The 11235-nt window shown below is 43.9% G+C and overlaps 2 protein-coding genes across 2 annotated transcripts in view; both read right to left on the bottom strand.

Moving 5' to 3' along the window:
* Positions 1-10129, bottom strand: part of LOC144492425 (sodium- and chloride-dependent neutral and basic amino acid transporter B(0+)-like) — a 47322-nt gene extending 37193 nt beyond the window's left edge. The window contains exons 1-3 of the mRNA XM_078210434.1: positions 10046-10129; positions 9729-9882; positions 3305-3436 (exon numbers count right to left, since the gene is read on the bottom strand). Coding sequence (XP_078066560.1) covers positions 3305-3436; positions 9729-9882; positions 10046-10129 — 370 coding nt within the window. The remainder of the gene's footprint in view (positions 1-3304; positions 3437-9728; positions 9883-10045) is intronic.
* The window catches only part of LOC144492813 (sodium- and chloride-dependent neutral and basic amino acid transporter B(0+)-like), a 315961-nt gene extending 305353 nt beyond the window's left edge, over positions 1-10608 (bottom strand). The window contains exon 1 of the mRNA XM_078211282.1: positions 10449-10608. Within this exon, the coding sequence (XP_078067408.1) occupies positions 10449-10517 (69 nt within the window). The 5' untranslated portion in view covers positions 10518-10608. The remainder of the gene's footprint in view (positions 1-10448) is intronic.
* Positions 10609-11235: the final 627 nt, after the last annotated feature.

The raw sequence follows: 11235 nt of genomic DNA, 5'->3' as shown, positions 1-11235 counted from the left end.
CAGATAGTATAGGCTGTAGGCGATGATGCAGTTGTAGTAAATGCCCACAAATGTTGACACGAGGACCATGGTGATGCCCACACCTTTAAATGGATTGAAGGAGAACGTTGGGTTAGAATATTCCAACCACTGTCAGAGGGGTGAGCTTTCCCCCCTCACTTATATCATGTTCTTAACTAAAAGCTTCCCAAACATTTTTCCCGGGGTAACCATTTTGATGAGCCAGACTTTGCATGACGTGAGAGGGGACATTTGTGTCAAGGAGAGTCGTTGGGCAGGGCTGGGCTGGGGGTAAGGGTGTAGGGGTTTGTATGGGACCTCAATGGTTAAGCGTGATATGAAGTGTTTAAGCTGCATTTTTTGGCAGCAGCATCCAATCCTGAAAGATCTATCGATTAGAACACGTTCAGCATTAAACAAAAACACAAACCATTAAAGGGACTTTGCAGCTGTCCAGGTCACTCTGAGCTCCACAACAGTTTTGCTGCTTCAGACTTCACGGCCCCACCCTGGATCATGGCCCACAGTTTTGGAAGCTCTTTCTTAACTGGTTTGTGGAATCACAGTTTAAAAGTGCTGGCAGCCTCTTGCCCCCCCCCCCCCCTCCCCCTCCCCCCTCCCTGAGTCAAGTGGGCATTGTTTACGAGTGCATCACATAGTAAATGCCAGCAAGCTAATCAAACAGGAGGCAGGCAGGCAGTCTCTCCTGCTGTAGCTGGGACGGTGGATTGGAGTTTCCTGGTCACATGATCAGAAGCGTGCTTCAAATGATGACAACCCATTGGCTCTCATTGTTTTGGCCCCCAGCATTTTACTGCATGACGACCAAAATCCTTCTTCTCCTGGGTACACAATAGTACAAGCTCAAAATTTCTCCAGCATCATTTTTCCCCAAGTTACTAGCTTTGATTGCTGGTTAGGCATCCCACACCTGAAGGTTACGTGGTGAATGTTCTCCCCATTTCTTGAATTTTACAGTTGGTTCCTACAACTAGATTTTCACAAAATAAGTGGCCTTATAACTGATTGACTGCTGGCATCAGGCAATCCGTGACCAGCAGAAATATAGTTATGGTACCCATTAACTTTCAATTGCTGTCCACCTGAACACTGTCAAAATCAATAATGGAAAGACAGGCAGAAAGTTGGGTCTAATATCTGGCTACACTTGAACTGAGGGAAGAAAACATTTTTCCTGCTGTGTCTGTCTCTTTACTGTCTGTACCTGCATTTACAAAATGTACAACAGACCAGATTGTAAATCTAGTATAAAGGGGCTAACAGCTAGGATATAGAGGATGAAGTACCACTGACACCAGCCAGTCATGTATTAGACACTCTCTCTCTCTCTCAAGTGAGGGGGGGTGTGGGCACCTTCAATTCACTGGAGCTGGACCTTGGGGACGAGCATTGCTGCCTGGATCTTGCCTGACCTGAATTGGAAAGTCAAGCAAGACAGGCTCAGAAGAAAATTGACATCAGTAATTTGGCAGGGAGTGGCAATCCAACACTGATTGTCACGGCGAGGAAATTATGGCCCATGTTGCTGTTAGAATGTAGGACAGTATATCTGGGGGGAGGTGTAATCCGCCCGAAGGGTTAATAGATGGGATATGTATGACATAGATGATGAGGTACTACTGGCATCAGTCAGTTACATTTTAGAGCCTATAGAGAGAGAGGTTGGTATGGAAACATAAATGGTATAAATGAAAATGTGGGGGAATGTTAAGCAAGTCTGCAGACAACACCATGATTGGTAGGTGGTTAATAGTGAAGAAAATGGTTGTAAATTACAGAAAGATATAGATGGGTTGGCCAGATGGGCATTTAACCCTGATAAGTGTGAGGTACTTTGGAAGAAGAAACAAGATGAGGGATATTTAATGAATGGCAGGGCACTGGGTAGCTCAGAGGAACCTTGGGGTAATTATTTACAGATCCCTGAAGGTGGCAGAGCAGGTGAATAGGATAGTTAAGAAGGGCATATGGAACACTTGATTTCATCAGTCATGGCATAGAGCACAAGAGCAAGGAAGTAATGTTGAAGTGATACAGAGCATTGGTTAGGCCACAGTTGGAGTCCTGTGTGCAGTTTTGGTCACCTGTGATAGGGGTACAGACGGAATTCACCAGGATGTTCCTGGGATGGAGAATTTAAAGTTTATTGGATAGGCTTGGATTGTTTTGTTTAGAACAGAGGAGGCTGAGGGGGGACATGATTAGGTGTAAAAGATTATGAGGGGTTTGGGCAGGGTGAATAGGAAGCAGCTGTTCCCTTGCTTGAGGGGTCAATCACGAGGGGGCCTAGTTTTAGGCTAAGGGACAGGGGATTCAGAGGGGATTGGAGAAAATCTTTTTCACTCAGAGGGTGGTGGGAATCTGGAATGCACAGCCTGGGAAGGTAGTGGAGGCAAGAAACCTTACAACCTTTAAAAATACTTGGATGAGCACTTGAAATGTCATAACATTCAAGGATTTGGGACAAGTGCTGGAAAATGGGATTAGCGTGCCTTCGCTAGCAGTTGTCAGTGCAGATTCAATGGGCCTTTTCTGCACTGTACAACTCTATGAAACCAGAGCACCTGGAGGAAACCCAGGCAGACACAGGGAGAAAGTGCAAATTCCACACAGACGGTCACCCAAGGCTGGAATTGAACCCAGCTCCTTGGAGCTGTGAGGCAGCAATGTTAACCATTCTGCTGCCATGCTGGGACCAGCAATTCCACGCTTTAACTCAATGAGATTTAAGGATTGAGAATGGAACAACTGATGGGAAAGGAAATAAGATGAACTGAAGTCAAATTAGGTAGAGGAAGAGAAATAAAATGAGGGAATAAAATGGAGAGAAGGAAAATTAAGATGGAAAGGAAAAGGAAGAAAGAACAAAAATGTTATATTTTAAAAACAACTCAGAACGATTTACTAGTTGCAGGAATGAGATTCTGCAGTGTTAAATGTTACTTGGCTGGGTGGAGAGGTTGAGTGGACAAAATATCCTCTTTAAAGGGGTAAATAACTTTCTATGGCCATTTTAGTGGATAATTAGTTTACAAATGCAGCAATCTCACTAAACTCACAGCCTGCTGAGGAGAGCAAGACATTGGCTGCTGCAACTCATGATGATTTGTAACACAGGGGGTTTTTCTTCCTCACTGAAAACTGCTGAATGATTTCCACGTAAATAAGCCCCTGAACAATTAAAGCTGCTGGTACTTTGCCAGCAAGTTCTGGGTCAATATGCCTTAAGCACCATTATTCATTTAAACTGTTGCTGAGCTTGTGTTGTTAAATAAACATTAACCTTGTAGGATTGGCACAGCTTTCCACACTGCAACAGGTCCACGACTGGCAAACTGCCCAAAAGAGCATTCGAGGAAAAACAGAGGCATCCCTGCGAATATCAACATGACCACATAGGGAATGAGAAACGCACCTAGAAAATACAGCAAAGGAAATTGAATGAGAATGTTTCCCTTTTGGACTGGCGAGATTTGTTTGTGTATGTTCAGTGTGGAGACTCAGAAATCCATTTAACTCTGTTCATCTTTGATTGCATCATAGAATATTTCTTTCTTTTCTTCTTCTCCCTGCCCCCCACCCCTTCCACAATATAAAGAGGGGTCAGAATTCTCCGCCCTCCCCCGCGGCTGAGATTCTCTGGTCCTGCTGCAGGGAATGAAGTTTTGGCTAAGCGCCAAATTCTCCATTCTCACTGGCAGCAGGAGCCGGGTGAACAAGATTGGAGAATTTGGCATCATGGTGGCATAATGACTAGTACTGCTGCTTCTCAGCTCCAGGGTCTCGGGTTCATTTCTGACCTCGGGTCACTGTCTGTGTGGGGTTTGCACATTCTCCTTATGCCTGCGTGGGTTTACTCCAGGTGCTGCGGTTTCCTCCCACAGTCCAAAGATGTGTGGGTTAGGTGGCTTGGCCATGGTAAATTGCCCCTTATGTCAGGGGGACTAGCTAGGGTACATGTATGGGGTTATGGCAATAGGGCCAGGGTGGGATTGTGGTCGGTGCAGACTTGATGAGCTGAATGGCCTCCTTCTGCACTTCAGGATCCTATGGCTTTAAGGGAATCACCCAGAAGCAAAAAACAATAACATTTGGAAATGGTACTGGTTGGTACATGTTAAAATGGAACTGCAGTTTGTACCAGTACCAGTCTTTATTGAGTTTTATTGGTTTTTCCTTCTCTGTAACCTGGAAGCAGAATAGAGTGAGGGCTTTCCAACAGGAGTTTTTCACATGCTGCAGATTTTACAGCCTTTCCTGCCAGCGGAATCTTCCAGTCCCACCAAAGACAAATGGACTCAACAGCCCAACCATCACTATGCCAAAGCCACAAAATTCCACCCATGGATTTGACACTGGGCGCAGTATGAAGGTCATGCCCACAGCTTATCTAGATAGCCACATGAACGGAGTGGGAATGGAGGGATACAAAAGAATGGTCTAGTTTGGACCAGGGAGCGGCATGGGCTTGGAGGGCCGAAGGGCCTGTTCCTGTGCTGTATTGTTCTTTGTTTGTCCTTTATCTGACTTCAAACAGGTGCCAGCTAGTACAAGTTAGAAAGAAAAAAAATCCAAATGCAGAGTATCCTGAAAGGCAAAGAAAAAAGACAATTTAAACAGCAACACAGGTTCCCAAACATTAACTGAAAATTAAAAGCATAGCTAAATCTGAATTTAATTGAAAAGAAGATTAATTTGCGATAGGTACAAACCTCCTCGAGTTTAAATTGACAAAGCTTCTATTATTATACTTGGAATTCCTCCAGCTGGGATTTGATCCAATGTCCACAGAGGACAATGCCTCAGGAAGAGACTTTGACTTACCTTCTTAATGAAATGACCAGGCAGCTAATCGGATTTTCTGTTTTACAATTTGAATTGTTTTTTTCTCCCCAATGTCATCATGATGATTCATCAAAATCACTGACCAGAAGATCCCATCACAGGCCAAAGATTTCTGTAACTTTAAACTTTTTTAACGTTTACTCAAAGATGTCTTTAAGAAGTGGAACAAAAGAAAACAACAGGAGAGGGCCTTCAGCGCTGCTGCAAGAACTGCACTCTGCTGACTCCATCTTAGTATGTACTTCCTATTACTTCCCCTATGTTACCCTTCCACGAACTCCATGGGAAAATGTTTGCCAGTTACCCATAACTTAGATAAAAACAGAAAACGTGGAACTCAATACTGTAAAAGGACACTTAGACCCGAAATGTTGGGGGCAGTTCTCCCATTGTGACCCTCAAATTTTCTGGCGGGTCCGGTCTGGAGAATTGCGTGTCAGCCATTTTGCGGGATTCGTGCATGCATTCCCGATGCATAAGCGTCTCCCAGAGCCAGGGAATAGTCGCAGTCGGGACCACGCTGTAAACAGGCGGGAAGAGAAGTAAGTCATTTAAATCTGTTTTTAATGTATTTTAAATCTATTTTACGTGCCGGACCCGATAGCATCTCCTACCCCGCCCGGAGTACTTCACTCCGGCGGGGTTTACAGTAGCTCCCCACATTCAGGGAACTAGCGGGAGACCCTGCCAGAGTGAAGGGATGGGCAATCGGAGCCCCCCGGGGGGGGTCAGGTGGCGGGGGGGTGGTGCCCCCTGGTAGTGCCAGCCTGTGCCCCCTGGCACTGACCAAGGGGCAAAGAGCCTATATCCAGGGGGCACCTTGGCACTGCCCACTGGGCAACGGGCAGTGCCAACGGGGCAGGATCTATTGTGGGGAGGCCTGGGGCAATGGGTGGAGTTGGAGGGTCCCGCTGCCACTCTGCATGGGGATTGGTCTGTGCTGGAGGGAGGCCAGCAATCGGGGGGGGGGGGGGGTTGGGGGGGTGGTGGTCTGCCGGGGTGATCTGCCTCCCATCCGGGGGTGCCTGACCTAGGGATATCGTGGGGGGTGAGGGGGGTGGGGAGATTGTCCAGCGATCGAGCTGGCCAGCAAACAGGGAGACCGACAGATCGGCACCACTGCACATGCACAGAGTTCCAGAGTGGTCAGACTCTGGCGCAAATAGGGTCTGCCCCACCGCCCCCCCAGGTTTTTAATGATATTCACAATTGTGACCTCTGCATTGCACAGAGTGGGGAGATTCGGGTCTGAAGTTGTACAGAAAAAACAGTCGTGATCTAGACCAGTTATCTCACCAATTCAGCACTTTTTGGAGAATCTCCCCGTTAACTTTTTCTCTCTCCATAGATGCAGTCACACCTGGTGAATTTATCCAGCATTTTCTGTTTTTACTTCAGTTTTCCAGCATCCAAAGTAATTTGCTTTTAATCCATAACTTATCCAGCACAATAACAATGTCTGATATTTATTCATCAAGGCTTTGAAAAGCCTTCAAAGCATAACCTTGCTAGGCCATGTTAATGTTTTCATAAAAACTGAACTGATTGCATAATTCCATTGCTGCAGAGTTAAGTTGAAAGTGAAGCTCCACATTGGATGTAGAGTTTCACATTTAAAGAAGGCGATGATTTGGATGTGTCACGGCAACAAGCAGTGACAGGAGTGAATTATCCAGAGGAATTTTGTAACCAGCACTATTGATTCAGAAGCCACAAGCAGACACCACAATGGGGTAAGAGGCAAGGATGGCAAGGCAACACAATAAGAAACACAGATCATGGCAGGTTTTATGAAAACAGAGTCAGCTATCTGCCCATGATGGGCAGAGATTGAAGAAGAAAACTCAAACTCATAAGGGGCGACTATGACAAAATATTCCTCCTGACACATGAAAGCCTGCACAGCAATGAACCAAGTGGTATGCACCAAGGATGGCACGGAAAGTCAGAGTATTTATGCCAAATGAAATATTGCCAATTCAAGTTAGCCACAAGTATTTTTTCAGGTTCAGTGATGTCAGGTTCTCCTCTACATTGTCTGAACAGTTTATTATGTAGGCATTGATTCACACTGCCCAGTATTTACATTTACAATGTTCATGAGCAGCAACATTGCCGTTGTGTGATTTCAATGTTATGTTTGTATCTTTTAACCTATAAGCTTCAATTTCTTCAAAACTGAACGCAAACACTTGCTGAGATGAAATTTGAAACACTGTTATTTAGTTTTATTACACAATGAGTGAACACATAGAGCAATCGTCAATGATCAGCTTCACTTAGGTCAATCAGTACAACATATCTTTGCACCGTGATTCAAAATTTACACACCACATTTCTCCAAATCGCTGTGTAATCTTATTTGATTTAGCCTCTGGTTAAACTGGCTTAAACTCTGCCTAAAGCCTAGATCACTTTGAATCCATTCCGTTTGAAAAAGTCTCTTTCTTTTTATCTTAATCAGTACAAAGGATTTTCCAGTGCAATTCTTCCATAATCAATACAGGTTAATGATTGGTTTATTTCTTTTATTCATCAAAGGAATCAGTCAGCATATGAAGCCATTTTATTTTTAAAAATCTCACGAGAACATAGTTTGCCTGAAGTAATAATTTGATTACTCTTCAACAAGCGTTTAAACATTTGGGCAACCAATGTTTTATTTTCTGCTCAATTAAATAATGAACTGATTGCAGCCTATATTAAATGTAATTTTCCCATTGCTACCAATGGAGCACACTTCAAACCTGAGCACACTTTCAAGTTCATTAGCATTTCAGTAACAATGATTAAGAAAAAATAATTTTTTGATACATCATGTTATTGAAAGTTCAGTATTAGAACCATAGAATCCCTACATGCACAAGGAGGCCACTTAGCCCATTGAGTCTGCACTGATTCCCCAAAAGAACATCCTGCTCAGGCCTTTACCCTATCCCTGTAACCCCACATTTTTACCATGGCCAATCCACCGAACCTGCACTGTGGGAGGAAACCAGAGAACCCGGATGAAACCCACGCAGACACGGGGAAAACATGCAAGCTCCACACAGACAGGCACCCAAGGGCACAATCAAACTTGGGACCATTGTGCTGTGAGGTAGCAGTGCACCACTGTGCCACCGTGATGCCACGCCCGTCCCCCCCCCCCCCTCGATTATTAACCGACACTCAACTGCGCAAGAAGCTGAACACTGTGATTGATGGAATCAGAATACGTTCTTGCAGAAAATATCTCTGTTTTGTGTGAAGGGCAACAAGCAATGCCAATACAAAGTGCCAACAAATTTGCACATTACACAGTCTGGTCTTTCACTTCAGTGCAGTGCTAATTGAGAGCTGTACCATCGGACTTGTCTTTTGGGTGAGGTGTTAAACAGAACCTCTGTCCACCCTCCGACATAAAAGACTCAATGGCAGTGAAGTACTGCTGGATACCTTGCCAATATTTGCCCTTCAACTGTTATCACTAAAAGAGGTGATTTCAAAGGTTAGCGTGGCAGACAGACTGTGGAGTTGAGACCACAAACAGATCAGCCATGATCTCATTGGATGGTAGAACAAGCTCGAGGGGCTGAATGGTCTAATTCTGCTCCGTTTGTATGTAAATTAGCTACTTTTCTTTATCCCATTTCTGTTCTTTTTGGGAGCTTGCTGTGCACAAATTGATTTCTGTCTTTTCCTGCAACAGTAACTGATCGACTCTGAAATGTTTTGAGATGTCCTGAGGTAGTGAAAGGTGTCAAGTCTTTTTCATTAAATGTAAGTGCTTTTATGCCGAGAAGTGAAAATTTACTTTTACAACAACAACTTGCAATTATATTGTTGCTTTAACAAAATAAAACATCCCAAGATAATAATTTCACCTTGCTTTGGAGTCAATTTTAATCTTGATTTCCACTCTAAAGTTATTGACGCATTGAAATACTGCGGCAAAATATTTGCAATGCAAGCCACCTTTGTGTACGACCACAAGTATTTTCAAATTCCAACTGTGATTAAGAGACTCCCACTCTGCAGAGAGTACTTCTAATTGGTATGCTGCCTTTTCCTCTTTAGCTCAACTCATTGTTCAATTTAATTGGGAAAGGTCACTACCTCAAACGATTCAAAGTTAGTAAAAAGTAATAAATCAGTGAGTGTCAGCTCAGTTCAAAGGAACAATTGCAATATTTCTTTGAATTAATGAGTTTCCCTTTGTCTCCCAGCTAAATTGGCCTCACCCACTCACTCTGCTAAAGTCAGCAAGAGAATTCATGATCACTGAGCATTTTACTGCTCCACGATTAATCAACCCTGACATGAACGGTTTTCAACACTACATTTACCCAATGATCCCTTGATATTTTGGTGCTTTTACGTTCGTCTGTCAAGTATTCACTTTATTTCCACTTTTTCTGCCCTATATTTTAGATTTCAATACATTGGTAATTGGCTCGTTGGTCTAGGGGTATGATTCTCGCTTCGGGTAATAGCATTAGAATGCGAGAGGCCCCGGGTTCAAATCCTGGCCGAGCCCAGGGTGTTTTTGGCAGTATAGTGGTACAGTGCTTAGCACTGCTGCCTCTGAGCACCAGGGAGCCTGGTTCGCTTCCAACCATGGGTGCCTGTCTGTGTGGAGTTTGCACTTTCTCTCTGTGTTTGCGTAGGTTTCCTCTGTGCTTTTTGGTTTCCTCCCACAGTCCAAAGATGTGCAGGTTAGGTTGATTGGCCATGCTAAATTGTCCTTAGTGTCAGGGGGATTAGCAGGTAAATACATGGAGTTACGGGAACAGGGTCTGGGTGGGATTGTTGTCAGTGCAGGCTCGATGGGCTGAATGGCCTGTTTGTACACTGTAGGGATTCTATGGTTCTATGCTTACCTCCTCCATTTTTGTAAGCCAGGTAAGGGAATCTCCAGACATTGCCCAGACCCACTGCATAACCGATCATTGAGAGCAAGTAGTCAGCCTTCGAGGACCAGTTTCCTCGCTCCACATTCTCGTCTCTTTCACCCTCATGTCCATTGGTGACAGCCTGGGGGGAAATAGAGGAAATGGACAAGCCAGAAATTAGACTTTCTCAGACTGAAACTCAAACAGAAAATACAGTTTTCACCCATGACAGAAATGCTGGGTGGAATGGATCTCCAGCCGGTCACATCCTGCTGTTAGTGAGAACAGAGGATTTGTTGGTAAACCAAATCTCCATTCAGTGCAGCAGGATCAGGGAATCCTGGCTCTGGGTGAGGACGGAGAATCCGGCCAATTATGTTGCTCTCCATTTAGCAGCAATCAGATGTTTGTATCCCAAATGGAGGAAATAAGAATACTGGTCTGAATTGTTCTTGTATACTTTAAAACGGAACACCACTAAAAATGTGGAAATAAAAATGCTGTTCCGAACTGGTATTGTATACTTTAAAATGGAACAGCAAGTAAAACAAGGAAATCAGAATGCTGGACCGAACTGATTTTCCCTTCTGTTTCAGAAATCTCCTGAACTGAGAGACTCTGAAATTCACGACTACCAAAATTCCCAAATGATTGGCACCTCTCAGAGTTTTACACGAGTTTACTATCACGTTCCAACAAAATACTCACCCTGTCCTCTGGAGGGTGTGTTTGATGGTCATTCCATGAGAAAACCAAAGCTAATTTTCTCTTGTCCATCTTTAAACAATGATGAACAATTCTTCTGCTTCTTGTCCAGGAGTTTCAAACTTTTGTCCTGTCACAGAACCCTGATTGAGGACAATTCAGCTTCTCACCAGCTACTGACTGCTCCACACTCAGAACTCAAGGTCTTAATGCAATTTTCAAGGGGTGTAACCCTGTTCAATCAGGTCATAATGACGTCCAAGCTCCCAGAAACTCTACTGTTAATAGATTAATCTGCGATAGGAAGGGTTGCTATTGCAGATTGCATGTCGTACTTCCATTTGTTAACGATATTGTGATCATAGTGTACTGCTACAGGTTTGACAATGGGGACATGTCAGAGTGTTATAATAGCAAAGCTCTGCACCTGCCCAGTTCAGAGGAACAGTAAGTTCTTGGTAACATTCAAAACTTGAAGGCAGCTGATTACCATAACTGAGCTCTTGTTCAAACTTAATTAATCTCAATCAAAGGGGTTTTGAGGACAGATAGAGTTAGGTTGATCATCTTTCTCCTCCAAGTACTCTCATTGCTAAGCCCTAAAGATCAACTGATGCCAGTTCAGCTGCACCTACATTGCAAGGTGTGAACGTACTTTTAACTAGTTAGGGTTTAAGTATTGGAATGTGATAGTTAACATCTAGTATCAACCTCATTTCTCCAGTGTCATAAAAGAAGCATTAACATGTGTAAAATAAACTGCCTCCCTCAAAATAGTAGAGAGAGGAAT

The sequence above is a fragment of the Mustelus asterias genome, chromosome 4 (assembly GCF_964213995.1).
Source record: "Mustelus asterias chromosome 4, sMusAst1.hap1.1, whole genome shotgun sequence".
Lineage (NCBI taxonomy): Eukaryota > Metazoa > Chordata > Chondrichthyes > Carcharhiniformes > Triakidae > Mustelus > Mustelus asterias.
This window is presented reverse-complemented; position numbering and strand designations above follow the sequence as displayed.